Source organism: Lissotriton helveticus, chromosome 7 (assembly GCF_964261635.1).
Source record: "Lissotriton helveticus chromosome 7, aLisHel1.1, whole genome shotgun sequence".
Taxonomy (NCBI): domain Eukaryota; kingdom Metazoa; phylum Chordata; class Amphibia; order Caudata; family Salamandridae; genus Lissotriton; species Lissotriton helveticus.
This window is the reverse complement of record NC_136068.1, coordinates 558,601,150-558,626,028: the sequence shown is the minus strand read 5'-3', so window position 1 is coordinate 558,626,028 and position 24,879 is coordinate 558,601,150. Positions and strand designations below refer to the sequence as shown.

The 24,879-nt window shown below is 43.3% G+C and overlaps 1 protein-coding gene across 4 annotated transcripts in view; it reads right to left on the bottom strand.

Moving 5' to 3' along the window:
- The window catches only part of LOC144766889 (membrane-spanning 4-domains subfamily A member 4D-like), a 724,286-nt gene that overhangs the window by 191,165 nt on the left and 508,242 nt on the right, over positions 1-24,879 (bottom strand). For all 4 annotated transcript variants that reach the window (XM_078650596.1, XM_078650598.1, XM_078650599.1 and 1 more), the window contains one exon: positions 15,876-16,037. In XM_078650596.1, coding sequence (XP_078506722.1) covers positions 15,876-16,037 — 162 coding nt within the window. The remainder of the gene's footprint in view (positions 1-15,875; positions 16,038-24,879) is intronic.

The window sequence follows — 24,879 nt, the reverse complement described above, 5'->3', positions numbered from 1 at the left end:
AATGTAATAATAGGTTTAGGGCCAGCAGGACGCTCAGGAGTTTTAGCTAGAGCAATACTGCCTAGAGAAGATTTTTTCCTTAAAGCAAGATCTGAGGACAGTCTTCTGGCTGCTTCCAGCTCCAAAGATACTCTATGTTGGAGTTTATTAATCTCGATATCAATGTTTGTGTTGGTCCTTGTAATAAAATCGTCCAGAGTTCCAGTGCCCTTTTTTGCAACTTTGGCCCTGCTTCGAGTTTCGCGAGTAGACATCGTACAACTTAGGCCCTGGTCAGGAGTATACAATGTGTGTTAATACCTCACCCATATGGTGCAATCACACCGCCAAGAGGGATGGCCCGGTCCGGTCTTGCTCGGTCTGTAACGGGCTAGAACGGGCCCGCCCTTGTCCCGGGCTTCTCCCGGTCGCTCCCGCGCAGCGGGTCTAACAGCTTGTATTTAATTAAAAGTCGTGAGAGGGGCGGAGAATGCAGGGAGAGCGGCTCAGGTGCTTCCAATTGGGTCTGGCGGGCGCTCCTGGGACTTGGAGTCCAGCGCCCGCTCTCGCTCGCAGCCCTGCACTCCCTCCCACAGTCGCTACCTCTGGGGGAGGTCGCTGTTCTTCAGATGCAGTCTTATCCCAAAGCGACGATATCAGGTGAGCCCACGCACGAAGCGGGACCCGCGAAGCGGGTACCGCGAGCAGTAACGGTGGAAGTAACGGTGGAAGGCTGTAGAAAGGGTCTGCAACGCTGTGCCTCACGACAAGTAAAAAGAGTGACTTTATAATACAGCACACGTCTAGCAGCATGGCATAGGCCGCCAGCATGTGACAATGTGGTAAAAGATGCCTTCCGTGCAGCTGATGAAGCAAAGCTTCGCATATTTTGCGGCTTGCCGAAATCAAGAACCTCGTTTATGTATAACAAGGTAATAAATGTACGTCTTACTAACATTTATATTAAGTTTGAGTAAAAGTTTAAGACGCTTGCCTATGTGTATTTCTAATGAATTTAATCTGTGTCCTCTAAAATGGCCGCCGCTTGTATTTTAGTTACTGCGCATGCGTCAGCCACACTCACGTGTCCTGACGCGTCTGCAGAAGTGGAGGGAAAGTTGTGCGCATGCGTAATTCATAGCTGTGCTTATCATGTGGTACTGCTCGTGCCACTGCTCTTGTGTCCGTCTCAATGTAGCTAACATTTAATTGCATAAGTTTATTTCTTGATGATGAGTTAAAAGTACCAACCCTGTGATGTGTTTTTCATAATGACATTATTATGTATTAATTTGTTTTCGCTTACTTTTCATGTACCGCGGGAAATGGGGGTCTGAGTAAGAGGAGAGCCATATTGGAGGTCCCTTCTGCGCCTGTGCAACATTCGGCAGCACGAGGGACCTTGGCTGATGGAACATAGCCAGCTGGCAGTGATGGGCGAGATGCTCCTGAGAAAGTCACCTCTGCCCTGCGAGAACAGCGAATGTAGCTCCTTATGTGATACATTGTAATGTTGCGCTACTGTTAGCTCATGGGAACCCCAAACCCGTTAGGCGGTACCCAAATATGTAAATGAAGGCTTCAAATTGCGTATTGTGATTGGTGTGTTACCCAAACCCTACCTTAGGACCAATCGAAATTGAGGGATTCTGACACTTTGCAACATTGGGGGGTGGTACACTGTCCCCAAACTGTATATCTACCCTGGGTTCACCTAGTGAACCGTCCGACTTGTCTGGTTTAGCTGACCTGTCACTGACCCAACGCACTCAATAGGTGACTGAAGATACAGAGCGCTGCGGAGCACTCTGTCCGAATTTGACCATAGACTAAGGTTTTACTGAACCTTAAAGTGCTGGCAAAGCACTTAGCTGGGAGTTCGCTGACCCAATCGGGGTCTTGATCGATAACTGCAGAGCGGGTGGAGCGCAGGCGTTGCTTCCGAACTGTGGGTTCCGGTCCTGTCCTGAAGAGGGTCCTGTCCTGAGGGTTTGCTGTCCTGTCCTGAAGGGTCCTGTCCTGATTCCTATTCCGAGGGTATCCTGTCCTGTCCTGGGTGTCCATTCTGCACCTGCTGTCCTTTGAGGGGTATCCTTCCTTGAGGGTTTCCTGTCCTTAACAGACCCGTGGCCAGGGTTTGGTTTCCACACCTTTTTTAGGTAAATATTACTCTGAACCTCTTGAAATTCTTGCACCTTCTGAATTTCTAACTTTTGCTTTAATAAAGTTTAAACATTGCATATGTGATATTTTCCATGCCTTTCCGCAACTATTGAACAGTCATTTATAATTTTGCAAAGTTATTCCTATGTCTTCTCAATTGTTAGAAATTATATTTTGCATAGCAGTGTGTCATTTTCTGATATGGTCTAGAACTTCGTTGCCTAGATTGTTCAAAGGCCCCTTCACCTTAAGTGAAGCGTGTTATTCATTATAAGCTCTTCTACAGTAACACACACTTAGTCTATCCCTGTTTAGATAATACTGACTTTACATAGTATCTTTTCTCGTTACATTTTATTAATACTTTGATGATTACTCTGTCATTATTTCTTTCTGCCTATGTGATTTACGTTATCTTGGTTATTGATTGCCTTATTTTACTGTATCTCATGCAAGAAAATATTGAACTTTAGATAAACATTTTAAAACTTCCAGTTGTCCGTGGTCATTTAAACAGTATTTGAATGATATTGGTTGGGTTTGTATTTTGCTGCCTTTCCTTTACAGCTAGCTCCCTGATTCATTGTGGTCATTAGGCACCCGCATCGGTGGATGGTAAGTCGGGTGCACTGAAAATTGGTAGCAGGGAACACACGCACCCCAACTTGATAGAGCTCGTGAAGTCACCTGATCGATGTATATGGTGATTTGATAAGTATATGGGCCCTGAAGCCGGAAACGGCGAAACTATTGGTCGGGTGGCCTCGCGCGCTCTATCAGTTTTCTGGTAGCTAGAGGATGGTTAGGGACTAGCTAAAGGTTAGGCAGGATTAGTTGGACTAGTTAAGTCGGAAGCTGCTAGTATATTGATGCTGCTAGAAGAGCGGCTGTTCTAAGAGACCTGATCAATCTCTTGTGAATACGCACGAATAATATCTTGTAAAAATAATTCATGAATTACTGTATTGCCATTATTCTTGTTCTTATATTGTTATATGTACTAATCCATGCAATTGTCAATCGTTTAGTTAAGTGTTGTCCGAACTCCCCGGGGAATTGAAAGGGCAAGTGGTGAATAGAATCCATTGTCCTGAGGTCACAGGTTCGAGGAAAGTTAGGTGCAGGTTAGGATAACCGGGAAGCACTAACTAGGGTTTTCTGAATACATGTGTGAATAAATGACAGTAACGGGGTTCATTGGCAAAATTCCCATAGTGGCGTAACCTAGTAAGGGTCACATCGGAAAAGTAGCAGGTTCCTCGGAGCTAGCGTGAAAGCAGAGGGGTCCGCTGAGAAACCTTAAACTCGGAATATATCCCGGAAAGAAGTGGATGAGTTTAGGGGAATAACAGGTTCACCGATGCTAGAGTGAAGGGTAGGCGGAAGAGATCTGCCCGCAGCGAGTGAAAAGTAAATGGAAGTAGTTTACTTGTTGTAAAAGAATTCTTTCTCTGTCTAGACACTTGAGCACTGTGGCGAATGTGTATTTGTTGTAAAATAACCAAGCACTGAGCACTTTAAAAGAAAGAAAGTTTCCGTTACCTTGTGAAGGGAGGGAGTCAGTCGCGAAGCGCCTCTGACGTCACTCTGTGCCGCGCTAGGATTGGTAGACGCAGCGGGCGGGTAGCGGAGCTGAAATTGTAAAGGAGGGGTGAGCGCCGGAGCGTGGGAACTGTCTCACGAAGGGGCCGCGCACCCATTGGCGGAGCTTATTTTGTGTCGCGCACCCATTGGTTGCACGAATTTCTGAAGCGCGTTCTGATTGGAGGTAGTTTGTAAACAAAGTTAGCGCAGAAGTCGTATGTGGCACTCGCGGACTACAGAGACGCGACCTGATCCAAGGCATCTAGGGTTTGAAAGGGATCAGTGGAAGGCTAACAGATACGATATTATGTACGGAACCAAGAGAAAAATGTCCCTTGTAAGTAAGGTGAAAAATTATTTTAAAACGGACAAACCGATTAAATCTAGGGAAGGTGTTCTTGTCCCAGCACCCAATACTCCCGCCTCATTCATGATGTTTGACCGAGGGTACAATACCTGTGTGTGGCTGGAGAATTGGGTGAAGTATACAAAGGATGACGGAGTATTGGCGTTTCCGTTAGATGGTACTTTCAATGGTAGGATCTTATTTAATTTAAGAACCCGAATGAATGAGCTGCATCCCAGACCAAGACTAACGCAGTATGAGGCATTAGAGGAATGGGAGATTGAGGCTTTTGAAAGAGAAAGACCCCGAATGGACAAGGGTTTGACCAAGTGGTACCCCAGGCAGAAACAGGAATCCAGGGATAAAAGGATGAAACAGTGGAGGCAGAGCATGATTGTTGAGGGTCTGTTTCCCATGATGCCGGCATGTCATAACATTGGAGCGGGTGAGAAAAGCACTGAAAAATGTAAGCATTGGGGGGCCCTGGGGGATTCAGATGATGAACTAATAGATGACATCTGTACCAGAAGTCCGCCACCTTACAATGAGGGAACCCGACCTTCCAGTGTAGGAGATGTTCCCCGACGCCACTTCCTAAAAGAAGAAGACAGGTCCCTGGGACTGGGAGGGGGTGGTCAAGTATTACCCTATCCTGAAAAACCCGAACCGACGGAAACAAGGGATATATATCCCAAGGTGCCCGCAAGCCAGGAAGAAAAATATTCACGTACGAAAACCTTTTTTCCCCGACCCTTGTATGAAAGCGAAGAGAAACCATCGAATTCAGGACTGCCTTTTGTTCAACCCCCATATGGGGAAGAGCGCAGGTCCTTTAATACTGGAACTTTATTCCCGAAACCTAATTATGGGGGAGGACCAAGTGAAACGCATCCTACTGCCCCGAGTTTTACTCCTCCATTGACCCCCCAGATATTACATGACACAACTCTAAGAAGGGTACTAGTGGAAAAGGAGCAAGAGGCTCTAGCTAGACAAAGAACAGAAATAATTCAGAAAATTTCTCAGATAAATACCAGTCCTGAGGCATTGACTATTCCAGTAACTATTGGACCGGTGGTCCCGTTATACGGAAATGGTCAGGGAAATCCGATTACTCCAGTTATGACCCCAGTCATAGCAACCCCGAGACAGGAACCAATCATCATAGATGATCAGTCCAGTGAGTGCGAGTCTGAAGTTGCGTTCTTGGAATTGCCAAACAAACAGACTGGAAAGGGAATACAGCAGAGGTATAATCCTTTTAATACAAAAGAAATTAAATTAGAGACAGCAACAGGTACCAGGAATGTCTCTCTGGTAACTCCGGATGAAATTGAGAGTTGGAGTCGTGAATTAGAGAAACAGACTCCGCAAACAAAACCTTTAGACCTCTACAAGCTGAGGGTCGAAATAGAAGAATTAATGGCAGGAAATGTGGGGTTGGATCGATTAAATACCTACTCTGAGGAAGAATTGTCGTTCATATGTAAAAGCTTTACAAGGAATACCAGAGTGCTCCATGAAAAACTGACCGAAACAGCAGTTAGTATGGGGGTAGATATCTCAAAATCCAAGCCCTTACAGAAACCGTACAGAGCAGACTTCTCAGACAAAGATATAGAACACCTGAATGTGGCAGGGAAGAAGTTGCAGATTAAAGAATTAATGGGGGTACTGCAGAAATGGGGAGATGTGGAAAAATGGAGAAGCAGGTGGGCGAAAAAGAGGGAAGAGGTTCGCTCCCGACAAGTGACTCCCGAGTTTGCTTTAAGAGAGGTAGAAAAACCTGAGCAGTTATGCCCCATGCGCGAAGTTCCAGGAGGGAAATATGTGCATGTCCCCTGGTCTAGGCAGGATATTGTGTCCTTCACGAACGATTTTCCAAAATTACGAGAGAAACCAGTTGACTGGTACCGGCAAGTGGAGAGGTTCGTGAAGGTACAGAAATGTCTGTGGAAAGACCTGGATGGGTTTTTCGACATTGTGGTTCCAGTAGATTTATGGACCCAGTGTAAAATAGCCATAGATTGGCCCAGTGAAGAGTATCCCAGAAACAAGGAAACAGGGGAGCCATCAAAGGATGTCATGCGAAAATATGAGCAGGTAATTCAGCACTTGAAAGAAAAGGTGCCTGCAAAGGAAACTGATTGGACAAAAATAGATAGAACAACACAGGAAAGGGACGAGACAGTGCACTCCTTCTATGAGAGGTTATTGCAGGTATTTAAAACATACAGTGGTATTGACAACATCGACCTGAAGGATATGACGCACTTTATTTACAGGTTTGTAAATGGTTTAAGACCTGAAATTTGTCAGTGGATAAAAGACAATAAAATCTGTTGGCATACTAAGAAAATGGATGAGGTCCTGCGGTACGCTAAGTACTGCGAGGACGAGATGGCAGAAAAGAAAAAGGCCCTTAAGGAGAAGGTTATGTGGGCTCAGGTGAAGCTCGCAGAACAACAGGAAAAACAATTGAGTAACATGGTTAAAAACGTTGAGAACAAAAGTCCTGGGGGAGGGGGTGGAGGAAAGCCCCGGCCCAAATTTAGCAGGGAAGAGGCTATGAAAAAATTTCCCTGCCATCAGTGCGGCGAAATTGGACACTGGCGAAACGAGTGTCCCCAATTAGTCGATGTTAATGAGAAAACTCCTGATTTAATTTCACAGACGCAGAAAGAAAAACCAAGAAAGACTCAACCCCAGGTAAAAACAATTCAGGTGCCTCGAGCACCCAAGCAGGTATACAGGGGAAGACAGGCAGAAAATGAAGAGATAGAGGTTTGGGAAAGCGGGGAGAACAGAAATACAGCAACTTCGCAGTATCTGCTGAATGATACCTTCCTTTGTAATGATCAGGACTGACGGGGCCTGAGAGGGGAGGACGAGGAGTGCGTACTTGGCGCTTCCTTGCCGGTAGACCAGTCTGGACCATATATTGAAGGAAAGGTTGACGGAAATGATGTCACCTTTCTGTTGGACACTGGCGCTACCCGTTCTACTGTAAGAACAGTGGACGTTCCAAACCTACCCCTCTCGGGAGAAAATATCCAAGTAGTAGGTGTATCTAATCAATTGATTAGTACTCCTGTTACCGAACCAATGGAGATTTCAATTGGAAATTTTAAACAGAAGCATAGATTTGTCGTCTGTGACACCAGTCCAGTAAATTTACTGGGACGTGATTTGCTGTGCAAAATGAACTGTACCATCTTTTGCACACCAAAAGGTGTTGAAATACAGACCCCAGATGAAGACGGCATTTATAAATTATTGTTGCTTAGACCTGACTCAGAAATTAAAAGATTGACCCTGCAGGACTTGCCCCAAGAACTACAGGAAGCCGTAAAGCCAGAGGTGTGGGATTTCACTGGAAAGGATGTGGGGTTGATGAAAGATGTGGACCCCATACAAATAGCCATCAAGGACAATGCAGTATATCCTAACACTAGGCCCTACCGAATGAATGCTGAGGTGAAAGCAGGTGTCACTCTGGAAATACAAAAATTATTGGAAGGAAACATCATACAGGAAGTGATGAGCAGCCCATGCAACTCACCGATTATGGGCATCAAAAAGCCTAGTGGCAAGTATAGGGTAGTGCAGGACCTGAGAAAGGTTAACAAAATTGTAGTTCCTTGCTGCCCTATTGTCCCGAACCCTGCAGTAATTCTGTACCAGATTCCTTGGGATGCTGAGTGGTTCACTGTGATTGATTTGTGTCATGCATTCTTTTCGATACCCCTGCACCCCGACAGCAAATTTCTTTTCTCATTTGCTTTCGAGGGTCACGTGTATTGTTGGAACAGGGTCCCTCAGGGGTATACAGAAAGCCCCTCTATCTTTAATCAGATCTTGAAAAAATGTCTAGAGACTTTGATCTTACCTGGGAACTCTGTATTAGTGCAGTACATAGACGACCTTCTATTGGCGTCTAAAAGTCACAGGGACTGTGTAGTTGACACCATTGCCCTCCTAAATCACCTGTGTGAGAAAGGGCATAAAGTGGCCCCTGACAAACTACAGTTCTGTGCAAAATCAGTGAAATATCTAGGACACCAGATAGAAAAGGGTGTCAGAAAAGTCACTTCAGAAAGAGTGAGAATAATTCAAAAAATGCAGTTGCCCCGTACTCAAAAAGAAGTCAGAATGTTCCTGGGTGTATTAGGGTACTGCAGGCAGTGGATTCTAGGATTTGCAGCCTTAGCCAGGCCCTTGATAAAAATGACCACGAGAGGAATGCCAGATGTTGTACAGTGGGACGATGAAAGTCTAATGGCTTTCACAAGATTGAAAAACTGTCTGTGTACGGCCCCTGCGTTGGGAATGCCAGATTATTCCAAAGAGTTTGCACTATTCTGTGACACTCGCGATAATTGCGCATTGTCTGTCCTGACTCAAGAACATGGCACGACCAGAAGGCCTGTGGCCTATTTCTCTGCCACACTGGACCCAGTAGCTGCTGGGTTACCAGGCTGTCTGAAAGCAGTAGCTGCTACCTGTGCAAGTTTGGAACAGAGTGAGTCCATTGTCATGGGACATCCTGTGACCGTGTATGTTTCACATGGAGTGGTAATTCTATTGACCAGAACTAAAACACAGTATCTCACCCCTAGTCGGCTGACTAAATACGAGAGGATTCTTGTGGGTGCAGCAAATGTGAGCATTGTTAGGTGCGGTATCCTGAACCCTGCCACCTTACTCCCCGACCCCTTGGAAATGGAAGGTGGGGATGATGATGAACATGATTGTATTGACCTGACAGAGTTCAGTACCAAGCCACGCCCTGACATAAAAGAAGTACCATTGCCTGAGCATGATAAAGAACTATTTGTGGATGGTTCCTGTCTAAGACATGAATTAGGAGGCTTAAGTGCTGCTTATGCAGTAGTGTCTTTCACAAAAATTGAACAAGCAGGTTACCTATATAACATCAAATCCGCACAAGTAGCCGAATTGATAGCCATGATAATGGCTTGCAAAATTGGGAAGGACTTACGCATAACAGTGTATACTGACAGTCAGTACTGTTATGGCGTTGTGCATGACTTTGGCCAATTATGGCTGCAAAGGGAATTCATGACTTCCTCAGGTACTCCCATTCGGAATGCAAAAGTTGTTCATGACCTTTTAGAGGCCATCCAGTTACCCAAAGAACTGGCAGTGGTAAAATGTACTGCTCATCAAAGGAGCATGGACAGAGTATCTCTGGGAAACGATTATGCTGATCGAGTGGCTCAATGGTGTGCCAAAGATCGGTATATTGTAAATCCAAAACGAGGGGGGTCAGGAACCAGCTGCCAGCTTCAGGTGTTTGAGGAAGTGCCTACATGGGATGAGGTGAGAGAGTGGCAGGAGTCGGCTCCTTGGCAAGAAAGGGAGAAATGGAAGGAGGATGGCTGTAGACCGAGACGTGTGGATGGTGTGATTCTGGGCCCAACTGGTATGCCTGTGTTACCCCGACACTTGCTTGGCACAATGGCAAGATTAATACATGAAGGATCACACATTGGTAGGGATGCCATGATTCTGGTATTTCAACAGACTTGGTACAGCAAGAAATTCAGGAAGGTAGCAGAGTCCCTCTGCCAGAGGTGCCTGTCATGTCAACAGATGAACCCAGGCAAAAGGACAATGGTTGAGCTGAGCAAGATTGGGAGATCAGGGGGTCCCTTTATAAAGATACAGGTTGATTTCATCACCATGCCCCGTTGTGAAGGGAAACGATATGTCCTTGTCATTGTTTGCGTATTTTCAAAATGGGTAGAAGCTTACCCTACTCCTCAAAGTGACGCACTGACAGTAGCGAAGTGTTTACTAAAAGAACTGATACCTAGGTTCGGAATACCATGCATTATTGAATCAGATAAGGGTGGACATTTCCAGAATGACATACTGGCTGAACTTTGTAAGGCCTTTGGAATAAGGCAGAAACTCCATTGTGCATACCACCCAGAGGCTTCTGGAATAGTGGAACAAGTAAATGGAACTATCAAAAACAGACTAGCAAAACTGACAGATGCTACTGGCATGACCTGGGTGAAGGCCCTGCCCCTGGTCCTGATGGGACTGAGAAGTGTTCCAGACCGCAAGACAGGCCTAAGTCCCCATGAAATCATTATGGGAAGAGTGATGAGACAAGCATGGGTGCCAGGAAGCAAACTGTTGAGTATTACTGATGATTTGGTGCTTGAATACTGCAGAAGATTGGGTGACCAAGTGCGTTCTATCTCTCGCCAGATTGGAGACGACGGCATCCTTAATCCAACGACTCCTCTCCACAACTTGGTTCCAGGAGACTGGGTCAAAATAAAGAAGCACACTCGATCAAGCTGTCTGGCACCAAGGTGGGGAAAGAAACGCCAAGTAATCTTGGTGACAACCACTGCAGTGAAAGTCGCAGGTGTTCCCCAGTGGATCCACGCCGGACACACTCAGAAGGTATTGCCAGACAAAGGATTTGAAGAACCAGGGCAACCAGCAGAGGACCCTGAAGGAGCCAGACCAGTAGCAACTGACAACGAGCAGCCCAGCACCAGTCAGGTTGCAGGAACAGCAGACGTTGGCCCAGGAGTAGTTGACTGCGAACTGCCAAGAAACCAGCCTGCTGAAGAGGTCCAGGAAACTGAGCCAGGAGTAGCTGAAGACGAGCTGCCAAGCATATGGCCAGAAGAATGGATACCGATGATTGATCTGACCGAAGATCCTATCAGAACAAGAGAACGACTTAGTGAAGGTAGAGAGTGGACTAGTCAGGAAAAGCAAGGCACAGGCGAAGAACCTCAGCCGCTTGAGATTCAAATCAAAACTGAGGAAGGAGAAGGTCAGACAGGGACAGAGCAGGTATTCGATACACCACCACGAACACCTGATGCAGATAAGGGAGAGACTAGAAATAGAGTGATAGTTCGAGCAGAAGAAAATAAAGAGATCGAAGTGCTTGAACAGGATCAGAGAGGGTTAGAGGAACGGGTTCAGGAAACAGAAACAGAAATAAAGACAATCGAAAGCCAAAAACAAAATATTCCTGAACAAGGCCAGATTAGCAACCAGGCAGAAGAATTTGATGCTAGCCCTGGAACTAGTCAGAGAAGGGAAGTAGGAGAAGAAAGTGGAGAAGAATTACCACAAGATAAAGAGAACAAGAGAAGAAGAAAAGAAAGTGAAGTCCAAGTACCGACTAAGAGACTAAAGAAAAGAAACAACCTTGAGCCTAGGTTTGTAAAAAGACTGAGACTAAGGATAAAGACAGTGGAAGAAAAACGTGCAGAAGCAAGAAGAAGTGCTCGAATAGCAGAGCAAGAAGAAGACACTTCCAAAAGAAGGAGTGAGCGAATAAAAAGACAAAACAAAAAGTACAAGTCTCCTGAATGGACACTGGTTTTGGAAGAACTTGAAGATCTTGATATAACTGACGTGAGCGACGGAGAACCTGTCCCAGAGTACTCAGCTGAAGAGGAAGACGAACCACCGTGAATTTGCACAAAGTAAGCTAGTTGTGTAAAAAGTAAAAAAGAGGGGTGAGAACACTCCTACTGAGCTAAAATGTCTGATTCAACAGTGAATGGTAGTCCTAGTTGCAGCCGTTTTAAGACGTGTTGCAAGGTGTGTATATGTAGTGTAGTAGTACTGATAGTTATCTGGATAGGATTAACAATTTTCATTCCCTTTGCTGTAAGTAAAGATACTAACATTGTCCCTACTGAAGTTGTAAATACTGACAATGAGGAGCTGACAACACAGAGTGTAGAAAGACATGAGAGAGCATTGAGACAAACTAAACGAGACTTAGAAGCATCAGATGAGAAAGGACTACATTATCATGGCATGAAGAACAGGACACATTTAAATGTTTTCGCAAACTTGTTAATACATTATGTAGAGACTATGGAAATTGAAGATTGCTATGTCTGCATGAAGCTACCTACTTCGGTGGCTGAAGGCGTGACATACCATCATCTGCCATTAACATATGGAATTTCCTGTAGCATTTTAGCTAGTTTATTTTACAAAAGGGGACCGTTACAGTATTATTACTCTAACAATGACGTGATCTTTTCTGAACTTCCTATACGTGGGAACTTGAATCCTGTACATACCAAAACTGACACCATAAGATATATGGGAGACTACTTTCTGACTATAGGGAACATTGACATAGCAGACGCACACAGAGATAACTTGACTTGTTCTTTGCGTGAGCAGGAAAAGATGTTCCTGAACATGGCAGAGAAAAGGAGAATTAAAATTCAGAAGAAGGTTAATGACGAAAGTCAGAAAAAGCCAAAGTGGGCAGAAAACATGGAAGGCACCTCATCTGGTGGAGCGGGTCCTGCTCTGTTGCTGGATTTTGAAAAGAAAGGCAAGCTATGTCTTCACCGCGAGAAGACTAGCTATTATAATAATGTTTTCATTGGTTCCAGTGAATGCGAACATAATTACAAGGTAATTGGAGGTTGGGGTTTCAAAAATGGGTCAGAGCCTGTGTTTCCTGGAATTTATTACATTTGTGGGGACAAGGCTTATTTCAAATTGCCGGATCACTGGTATGGGAGCTGCTACTTTGGCATTGTTTTCCCGAAAATATACCATGTGAATGGAAAAGCTGGAAGCAATGAAGATACTAACGGCTTAGTGCGTAGTAAAAGAGAAAGTATAGGTGAAATTATGGGTAGTATTTTCAGTGCACTGATACCTGGAGTGGGAGTGGTTCTGAACACTCACAGAATTTGCAAATTGTCTACTATAGTAGATGTGCTGTCTACTGAAACAGCTCATGGATTTCTGCTGGTCAATACTGAAATGGTTGCGATCAGATCAATGGTTTTACAAAATCGACTTGCTCTTGACACCTTATTAGCGAAAGAGGGCGGAGTCTGCCGGATGTTGAAGGCGCAACATTGTTGCACTTATATTCCGGACAAAAGTGTACAGATCAAAAGATATGTGAAAAACATTACTAATTTGGCAAAGGAACTCAAACCACTCGAGGTTGATAGTGCCTGGAAGAGACTGGTAGATGGTCTCTCAAATGTAGGTCATTGGCTTGCTAGCATAGGTAAAAGCTTATTATTCAAAATTCTGATGCCAATTGGTATTATAGGTCTTATTATACTTTCCATTTTCTTATGCTGTAAATACCGCAAGCGCACCAAAAAGCACGAGGTTAATGCAAGAGGAGTGAAACGAAGTGTGGATGAGATTGAATTAGAGGAAGTGAATGATCAGATATACAAAAAGGTGAAGACTTCTCACCCTGCAAAAACTGAGAGAGAAAAGTTAGAACGGCTGCTGGAAGAAATAGAACTTTATAAAGTGTGAAAGAAAGTTGGCATCTGGTTCCATTATAATTTGTGATGATAGTAGATATCATCAAAGAGGGGATTGATGAAGCAAAGCTTCGCATATTTTGCGGCTTGCCGAAATCAAGAACCTCGTTTATGTATAACAAGGTAATAAATGTACGTCTTACTAACATTTATATTAAGTTTGAGTAAAAGTTTAAGACGCTTGCCTATGTGTATTTCTAATGAATTTAATCTGTGTCCTCTAAAATGGCCGCCGCTTGTATTTTAGTTACTGCGCATGCGTCAGCCACACTCACGTGTCCTGACGCGTCTGCAGAAGTGGAGGGAAAGTTGTGCGCATGCGTAATTCATAGCTGTGCTTATCATGTGGTACTGCTCGTGCCACTGCTCTTGTGTCCGTCTCAATGTAGCTAACATTTAATTGCATAAGTTTATTTCTTGATGATGAGTTAAAAGTACCAACCCTGTGATGTGTTTTTCATAATGACATTATTATGTATTAATTTGTTTTCGCTTACTTTTCATGTACCGCGGGAAATGGGGGTCTGAGTAAGAGGAGAGCCATATTGGAGGTCCCTTCTGCGCCTGTGCAACATTCGGCAGCACGAGGGACCTTGGCTGATGGAACATAGCCAGCTGGCAGTGATGGGCGAGATGCTCCTGAGAAAGTCACCTCTGCCCTGCGAGAACAGCGAATGTAGCTCCTTATGTGATACATTGTAATGTTGCGCTACTGTTAGCTCATGGGAACCCCAAACCCGTTAGGCGGTACCCAAATATGTAAATGAAGGCTTCAAATTGCGTATTGTGATTGGTGTGTTACCCAAACCCTACCTTAGGACCAATCGAAATTGAGGGATTCTGACACTTTGCAACATTGGGGGGTGGTACACTGTCCCCAAACTGTATATCTACCCTGGGTTCACCTAGTGAACCGTCCGACTTGTCTGGTTTAGCTGACCTGTCACTGACCCAACGCACTCAATAGGTGACTGAAGATACAGAGCGCTGCGGAGCACTCTGTCCGAATTTGACCATAGACTAAGGTTTTACTGAACCTTAAAGTGCTGGCAAAGCACTTAGCTGGGAGTTCGCTGACCCAATCGGGGTCTTGATCGATAACTGCAGAGCGGGTGGAGCGCAGGCGTTGCTTCCGAACTGTGGGTTCCGGTCCTGTCCTGAAGAGGGTCCTGTCCTGAGGGTTTGCTGTCCTGTCCTGAAGGGTCCTGTCCTGATTCCTATTCCGAGGGTATCCTGTCCTGTCCTGGGTGTCCATTCTGCACCTGCTGTCCTTTGAGGGGTATCCTTCCTTGAGGGTTTCCTGTCCTTAACAGACCCGTGGCCAGGGTTTGGTTTCCACACCTTTTTTAGGTAAATATTACTCTGAACCTCTTGAAATTCTTGCACCTTCTGAATTTCTAACTTTTGCTTTAATAAAGTTTAAACATTGCATATGTGATATTTTCCATGCCTTTCCGCAACTATTGAACAGTCATTTATAATTTTGCAAAGTTATTCCTATGTCTTCTCAATTGTTAGAAATTATATTTTGCATAGCAGTGTGTCATTTTCTGATATGGTCTAGAACTTCGTTGCCTAGATTGTTCAAAGGCCCCTTCACCTTAAGTGAAGCGTGTTATTCATTATAAGCTCTTCTACAGTAACACACACTTAGTCTATCCCTGTTTAGATAATACTGACTTTACATAGTATCTTTTCTCGTTACATTTTATTAATACTTTGATGATTACTCTGTCATTATTTCTTTCTGCCTATGTGATTTACGTTATCTTGGTTATTGATTGCCTTATTTTACTGTATCTCATGCAAGAAAATATTGAACTTTAGATAAACATTTTAAAACTTCCAGTTGTCCGTGGTCATTTAAACAGTATTTGAATGATATTGGTTGGGTTTGTATTTTGCTGCCTTTCCTTTACAGCTAGCTCCCTGATTCATTGTGGTCATTAGGCACCCGCATCGGTGGATGGTAAGTCGGGTGCACTGAAAATTGGTAGCAGGGAACACACGCACCCCAACTTGATAGAGCTCGTGAAGTCACCTGATCGATGTATATGGTGATTTGATAAGTATATGGGCCCTGAAGCCGGAAACGGCGAAACTATTGGTCGGGTGGCCTCGCGCGCTCTATCACAGCCTCTGACAAAAAAGTGCATTTTACTCCCTAAATCAAAAATACACTACTGGAGTCCTCGCAACTGAAAGATAAAAGTGCAGCTCCTAGCTTATTATGCAAATCAGACAGACTATAGGTACAAATAGATTGCAAGTACGTTCTCACTCTATGTTTTGTTCAAGCCAAAGTTGATCAACTTAGCTCTTGAGCACAGCAGTTAGTCAAACAATTCAGGTGTTCAATTGGACCCCAACAACAAATAAAACAGCACTGTTAGCGTCAAATACAGCCATTTCCAGCTGTCAGATTGTCTTTACCTAACTGTAGGTAACAAGTCGTTAAAAGTGGCACTTACCTGAGTTTGGTTAACTTTGTCACACATTTCTGGGTAGTTATAGTCGCAAGAGGACCTCCAAATAGAAAAGATACTTCGTGCTAACATGTATGCAATGTAGATTAGCATTGAAGCCATAGACGTTACAGCACTGATGATGTTGGTCGCGAGGCTGCCCCGTACCTGAAGGAAATAAAATGGCGGAATTTACTTGCTTGGGTTGTTTGTCCAGAGGAAATATTCGCAAACCATCACTGGCACCTATGGATCCCCCCACTCCGAATCTGGTAGTCAGACCAGCCTCCAAAGATTCTACAGCAGGTCCTGAAGTTTGAATCATGATTTTAATTAACTGAGACTCACTTTCAAACAATCACAATGTTTTTTTATTTAAGCCATACAGTCTATATGAACTATCCCATTCACAAATGTAGATTTCTAAACAGGGCAGACTTCAGAGCTAGTGGCGCCCAGAGCAACAATCTTTTTTGGCGCCCCTCATATGACTAACTCTTCGGAGTCCATCACTACCACTTGGCCAAAGGTGCCCCTCATTTCTCCCTATCCCCGGTTTCAAATACATTTCATTTGTTTTAAAATACTGGTTAAGGCTGATTTTACTATTCCAGTCCGCTATCCATTCAAAACACAGATCAGTTCTGTGCAGCAGGCATAGCAACGCTCACGATGCTTAAATTACGGCGAGCCACTAGACAAAACTCCGATCTCTCTCTAGCTGTAACATTATTCACAAGAGTAATCATGACATTTTTATTGCTGCTGCACAGGGAACTCTGCGGCAGGTGCTTTTAAATCGTACATTATTACTATTCACAACCCTCCCGAGGTCATTGCCCCATTCTAGGTCACTCCCAGTGCGGCTGCACCAGTCGCACTACCCTAAAGCCGGCCCTGTACACGCATGCAAGCACAAAACATCATTAAACACACACACACACACACACACACACACACGCACACGCACAGGTTACCATCCTTGTGGGGACTATGTGTGAATACCAGCCTTGTGGGGACTAACCTTTCCCAATGTTTTTAAAACACACTAATAACAGAAAAATGTTAAGAAAAAAATCATGATACAGGATCCTGCTTTAAATTTGCAAATATATTGTTATTTAATCGTGCGCACAGCACCATCCTTGTGGGGACTTGAACACGTGCTACCATCTTTGTGGGGACCTAGTCCGTAACACTATTTGTGATTGAATACAGTCGAAGGCACATGGCTAAATGTTTATTTTATCAACAAAATACACAAACAACATTATAATCTATTCATAAATGAATTGCTGCATATATACTAGGGGTATACATTAATGACAGATTATGTTAATGTGCCAGAAAATATATCATGCTTAGAGAAAGACACTTAAAGCTGTATTCAACCTATTTATTAGCGCTTAAAATTTTAGGAGTTAAGGGAACTAACACATAAAGAAATTAACATATGCAACCAAGGAACATGGTCAAGTGGAACCCAGAGCTTGATTAGCTGCTTGCATTTTTGACAAAATAGATGTTCGAGTCCCTACAGAGATAGTGGGTCAAGACCATTGTGTTTAAGCCTCCAAAGAAATAGTGTGTACATTCAAAGCTTAAATCCCATTATAAAGAGTGTGAAGCTAATGATGTTCAAGTCCACACACAGGTGGTGTGTAATTATAGGAATGTTCAAGTCCACACTGAGATGATATGTTATTATAGCAATGTTTAAGTCCCCACTGAGATAGTGTGTTATCATAGAGATGTTCAAGTCCCCACAGAGATGGTGTGTTATTATAATGATGTTCAAGTCCTCACAAAGATAGTGTTATTATAGAGATGTTTATGTCCCCACAGAGATAGGGCATGAAGATGTTTGTGTTTAAGTCTTCATTAAAAAAGGGCCCGATTCACAAAGGTAAACTTGGACAAAAAGTCTAACTTTAGTACGTTTCAGTATTCACAAAGGTAGATTTAGACCAAAAGTCTAACTTCACTACTTTTCAATATTCACAAAGCCCCATACAGAGAATGTGAAACTGATGATGTTAAAGTCGAAGCAAACACATGGAGATGATGGACGGAGTGCTGAAACCTTTCAATCGTATTACCACGGTCGCCAAAGAGAATGTGTATGATTATAGACGTGCCCAGGTCCCAACAGAGCTAGTGTGTGAATATAGACACGCCCAGGTCCCCACAGACATATGTGTGATTATAGACATGCCCAGGTCCCCACAGAGATAGTGTGTGACTATAGAGATGTTTAGGTCCCCACAGAGATAGTGTGTGATTATAGACATGCCCAGGTCCCCACAGAGATAGTGTGTGATTATAGATATGCCCAGGTTCCCACAGAGATAGTGTGTGATTATAGACATGCCCAGGTCCCCACAGAGATAGTGTGTGGTTATAGACATGCCCAGGTCCCCACAGAGATAGTGTGTGATTATAGACATGACCAGGTCTCCACAGAGATAGTGTGTGATTATAGACATGACCAGGTCCCCACAGAGATAGTGTGTACATATAGAGATGTTGAGGTCCCCACAGAGATGGTGTGTGACTATAGTGTTACCACGGTTGCCAAAGAGAATGTGCGTGATTACAGACGTGCCCAGGTCCCCACAGAGATAGAGTATGATTAAAAACATGCCCAGGCCCTCACAGAGATAGTGTGTGATTAATGGGATGCACAGGGAAGGCACACAGAGATAGTGCATGATTTTAGTCATGTACAAGTTCTCACAGAGATATTGCACGATTACAGTGATGTTTAATTCCCCACAGTGATAATGTGTGATTATAGTCATAATTAGGTCGTCTCCACAGTAATGTGTGTAAAGATAGGTATGGTGAAGAACCCATACAGATCGTATTCGTCTGGTGGCTTATTAAATGAATGAATCCACTTGAGGGATATTTGTTTGACGACTCTCTCACATGTTTGAATCGTGGTGCTACCACTCGGCCTTTATTCCTTCTAGGGTCTATACAAAAATTTCTATTTGCTTGAATAACAAAAAACAGTTGGTATTCAGCAACAAGATACCCTCAGGTGTCCATATGCACTTTATCTATGCACATGAGATGATATGGTGTAATAATATTGGTACTCAAGCCACCACTAGAGATAGACTGGAATTATCCCATATCTATGAATCCCACTTCAAATGCAGCATTAACTGATTTAAACTGTGTTTATCCAGGAAGGTTCACACGTCCTTAAAAATCCAAGTATTTGAGTTCTCATTTTCTTTTCTAGCCCCCATCTTATCAACTCTAGTCTCCATAAAGAAGATAAAGCTGTATTTCTTATTACAATAAACTCCCCATACTGATTCATTCTGACGCTTTCGAATTATTACAATAGAGAAAATGATTTAAGCGCTTTCTTTTCTCTTTGAAAGTGTAATGTTCTTGGGCATGGAGTAACAAGAAAGGGGGCTCCTATTCTTAAGCTAGGGCAAAGGTACATTTCAGCACATTGAAAGATTTATGTGGAAATTGCTTTTAGAGATGTCTGTAAGCCATTTTTGAGGGGAACAATTAAGAGCGCTTCTCTAGCAAAACAAAAGATGTCATTTTATATCTGAAAATATTTTATACAATCTCTACTCACATTACTTCGAGAGTGTATGTCTGATAAACACACACATTGAACTGTTTTGGACGTGCTTGCGCTTTTAATATTATTGAGCCTTATTACGTGTAATTGTTTGCCTGTCATCCCATCATTTGGTCAAGTCGGTTTCGGTTTGGAGATATTGATTTACCTGGGGTCTAAATCTCGGGGTATTAAGTCACATACAAATATGTGCAATATACTTAGCCCACGACCTAACACTGCCCAATTTGTGCAATATATATAGCCCGTAAGCAATTGTGTACTTTTTTCTCAGTGTGAAATTCTGACAGCTATTGCCTCATTTTCAGGGCCTCTGTAGTTTTCATTCAGTCTCAAACAGGTGTTGCGCTTGAATCAGCATTATAAATTGAAGATACAGTTCGCACTGACTATTGACTTTTCTCTGTACATATTTCACTGGCTTAAACGTGGTGAAAGTGTTGCAGCTCAGAATTAGAGAAAACGTGTTATTACCATGCTATTCTCACAATAGGGAGGTAATACTACACTGTGAACGCAGTGTAGTCTTTATTTTCCCGGATATTATTCGCTACCAGATTTACTGCAGCCCTCAAAATGAGGGCCTAATCGATGCAGTAAAACAAGTATTTACAAAGCCAATATGATCAGGGTTACTTATACAGAAATATTCTGCTTAATTGGCAAGTTAGATGTGTGCATGAGAGTGAAGCTATTGCGAAGCACTGCATGGGGTGTGTACTCTGGTTGCAGTTCTAACAGGGGGTCGATGATGCAGGTGCACAGACATGAAGAAGCATTTCTTAGAATTGTTCAGGAACCTTCTGTGTATAGACGGCTGACTGTTCTTTGTAATGTGACCACAAAATATACAAGTTAAGCACAGACAAAGTCGATAGGTTTGACTTCTCTAAAGGAACGTCTATTGAGTCGCTCATACTATGGGGCATGTAAGCGAGGAAAACAACATGCATGCTGGGCCATAAATATATTGGCACAGTTACTTAGGCTTGTAACCAACAGTCTGTAGTAGTGCTTCTTTACGCTCTGGAGGCATATAAAAAGGCAATATTACCTATAGATGTGGCAGCATTATTGTTCCTATATTATGAGCTTATTTCACAGAGAAATATAAACATTCCTATTGTGTATCTGTTTCTTTTAAAAGGGTTGTCAACTGCCAACATTTTTTACTGATCATATATGACTTTCTCTAAAATATCAAAAGAGGTGGCAACACAATGGGAGTAAGAGAAGCAAGAGACATGTGGTATTAAGAGCTCGGATTGTTGCCTGTCTTGTATTAGAGGGTAATATGCAGAGTTGAATGGGCCTTATTTATAGTATGGCTGATATGACAGATGCAGCGCAGCAGATGGGTGTGAAAAGCCCAATGCAACCTACTTCCAGGACTCAGAAGGCTAAGGATCAAAGTGGAAACTGGTTAGGACAGACCACAGGGGCACATCTATTGTTATTGCAGCAGGATCAGTAACACCAGGGCTGAAGGAGGTAAAGAGCTGAGTGAAGCCTGCTGTGTGACCATGCATGGAGCATAAGCAGGGCCACTGGAATTATGTGGCAGAGTTGAGTAAATTATGTGGCAAGAAAAGACAACTTACACGGCAACATCTGTCACATTTTGGGATAGTATTACTACATTATTTTATCATTCTTAAACTTGTTAAGACTGTTAGTTGCAATCCACTGCCCGGCAATATGTTTCACTGCGTTTTTAGTAACTTTTGAACCGTTTGAGCCGTAAACAACATTTTTTGTTAAAATCTGAATATTATGCAACAGATGATGGATTATATGGCAAATGCAGCAAATTTATAATTGTACGGAAATCGCAGCAGCGGCACAATTGTATAATTGCAGTGGCCCTGAGCATATGGACCAAGCTATCATTAGTGTAGCAGGTGCAGTGGAACTGGAAAAAGGTGGGGTGAAGAGCCAACAGCAGCCAGTTCCCGAAATTAAGGATTGAGGTGCTGCTATTGTATTGCATTGTACAGTGCTTCATGTGTGGTGCCAAAGTACATTTTTGGATAGGTAGCATGTGTGTCTGGCAGAGTGTTGTATTTATAATCTTCTGTAGTGGAAAATGTTTTGATTTCAAAGATGCGCGACCACAGAGGTGCTCTTAATATATCTTGGGGGACAGTGCCTCTGAATGTAAGCATTTGCTTTAGCGGCATGGTAGGGGCTCGTTTCTTTATTAAAGTTGCCTCTTCTACTGTTTGTTCTATCTATATTCTCATGTCTGCTAGTTCATTTAAAAAATATAGCTTTTCCCTGCATTCCCCGGTATGTTGGCTAATATTGTTTAATTACTCTATTTTTTATTTTGCTTGCTTTGTGTTTTTTAAAACCTTTCTTGTTGTGGTAACAAAGGGTGTTTCGGGGGGACTTGGGGCTTGTGTGTTATTCTTTTTAGACTGCAGGAAAAGCATGTGTTCATGTGCTGTTTCCTCGCCCGAGGGCTGTTTTTGTTGTGCCATAACTTCTCTGCCGCCTTCGGTTTAGCTCCAAGTGACACAGACCTCTTTAAGATGCCTGGGGAGCGGATGCGCAGTGGCTAGGTAGGGGCTCATTTCTTGGATAAAGCTGCCTCTACTACTGCTCGTTCTGCCTATATTATGTCTGATATTGCCTTTTAATAATATATATTTTCCCCATGTTCCTCCGTATGTTGGCTAATACTGTTTTTTAATTACTCTGTTTTTTATTTTGCTTGCTTTGTTTTTTTTAATCCTTGCTTGCTGTGGGAACAAAGGGTGTTTCAGGGGGACTTGGGGTTTGTGTGTTATTCTTTTGGGCTGCGGGTAAAGCATGTGTTCAAGTGTTTCCTCACCAGACAGCCTTTTTTGTTGTGCCATAACTTCTCTGCCACCTCCAATCTAGCTCCAAGTAACACGGCCCTATTTGAAATGGGCGGGGGGTGAATGTGCCACAGACATGTGCAGCAGGGGTGCCGCTGGTGCACGAAAGACGTGCCAAAGTCAAGCCCGTCTGCACCCATCCATGTCTCGCCAGGGCCAGGGGCCACTAACCCTGGTCCCCGTCTACTGGAGAGGTTAGCTTAAACTCCGAACCAATTAAAGGCTTTACAGCTTGTCCGCCCCACGGATTGTCAGATTATGGTGCCTGGGGTCAGTCCTTTAGCCTGCAGCAACTGTAATTATGTGTGTTCTATCTATGTAAACAGTAATGATAGTAATGCCTGTTACTCATCTGCAGCCAACAGCTTTGAGGTTTCCCCCACTATGGCTTACCATATCTTTGAGTCTTCTGGAGGATCTAGTCAGACCAGGGAATTTTGATTCTTCAGTTTTAACTGTCGGTCTCTCCCTAAACACCAACAACATCTATTCAACTTTTTACGGGCTTCTCAGCCTGATGCACTGCTTCTTACTGAGACATGGCTTCGCGAGGGCTCTGCACCAAATGTAATTACGGCCCTCCCCCTAACTATTCTATAGTTAGGAAAGATAGACAAGACAGGACAGGCAGGGGGATTTCCATTATTTAAAAAAAAACGACTTCCAGTGTAAAACTAAAAAATTCTCTGTTCCTGACTGTAGATATTTCTGTATTGTGCTCTCGCTTACACTGAAATTCACATTCTCAGGAGCCCTATTGTATCGTCTACCTGGTTACACAGGAAATTGGTGTACCTCCTTGCCATACTTGGTAGCTCCACACATTTCATCCTACTAGTTGATTTAATCTTCATTTGCAGGATCCCATGTGCACCTTGAGTTCCACTCTCATAGTGGATCTTGGTGTCCTCAGCCTGACTTTGTGCAACACTGGCCCTACTCATCTGGCCAGCCAATTGTTGGATGCAGTTTTTCCCAATGTCTCAGACTTGGTGACTACTCCCCCTGTGCTACTATTATTGTCTGACCATTTTGCTTTGCCTTTAACTATTAGAATCCCACCATGCCTTTTAACATCACCATGATTAATGTTGATGTAACACCTAAAGGACTTGGGGGCATATTAGCAAGAACCTCGTTAAAATTATAGCCGCTTTAGTGGCAGGAAACTGCCGTTAAAACGGCGATAATGGGCTTGCTAATATGTGTTATAGAATTCCAATAGAAGCCCAGGTTAGATGTGCAGGACATCTAATCTGGGCTTCTATTTGAATTCTATAAAGCATATTAGCAAACCCATTATCGCCGTTTTAGCAGCAGTTTCCTGACGCTAATACAGCGACAATTTTAACGAGGTTCTTGCTAATACGCACCTTGGTCCTTGTTGGACATTATGACTTTCAATACCATTTGCAATCTATTTAAATTTATTAAATTAGGCTCTCCTTTCGACCCTCTACCCCCTAACATTATCAGGCAACTTGACTCTACCTTGCAATCTATGTTAAGAAATCTTCTTAATATCTTTGCTGGTGAGTGGCTGGTTCCCAAGAAATAGAAACATGCTATGGTCCTTCCCCTCCTGAAAAAAACCAACTTGGACCCGACCAATATGCCCAACTTTCATCCCATTTCCCTTCTTCCTATCTTTTCCAAAGTTTTGGAAAAACATATTAATAGCCAGCTTATCTCATTTGTGGAGGCTCAGAATTTACATCATCATTTTCAGTCTGGATTTAGGGCTGAACACATTACGGAATTCGCCCTCTTGGTCATTACCGAGTGCTGGAGGCAGCTCCTTTGTGCAAGTACGGCTGCGTTCTTTTTGTTAACCTTAGCCTCGCCTTCAAAGCGGTGTATTATTCCATTTTGGAGGAGAGACTGTTTGCCCTGGGCCTTGAGGGCTCAGCTTGGGCCTGGCTTGGATCATTTTTGACAGATTGACATTTCAAATTTTCCCCCCTATGCCAGATCTGAGACTCATGCACTGAGTTTAGTGTTAAGACCTCTATTGTTTGACATCTACGTCCACCCTTTGGTTGATGAATTGTAGAGGTGTGGTCTGACACTTTTCTCCAACGCAGATGACACACAGGTCATCTTGATTTTGTCATCGAAACAGAAAAATGGACCCAAGGATTTAAGCCTTAGCCTGAGTAGCATCTCCTTATGGATGAACAAAACCTCTCTCAGGTTCAAGACTGAGGTCATGATTCTGGGAAAAACCTCCTCCATCTGGGGCCTTCATCACTGTACTGACTTTCTGGGGGCTCTGCCCATTCCAACTCAGAAAGTAAAAAATCTGGGATTCCTTCTGGATGACAAATTGCCTATGAAGCCTCAAGTGGCTAAGTTGAACGCCATTAGTTTTGTGGTCCTCAAATGGCTAAAAAAAATCATTTGGATAATTCCTACTCCCACTCAAAGGACTGTAATCCAGGCTTTGATTTTAGCCAGACTGAACTACAGCAATTAGTTCTATTTGGGAGCAGACAAAGCTACAACCTGCCGGCTACAATTAGTTCAGAAT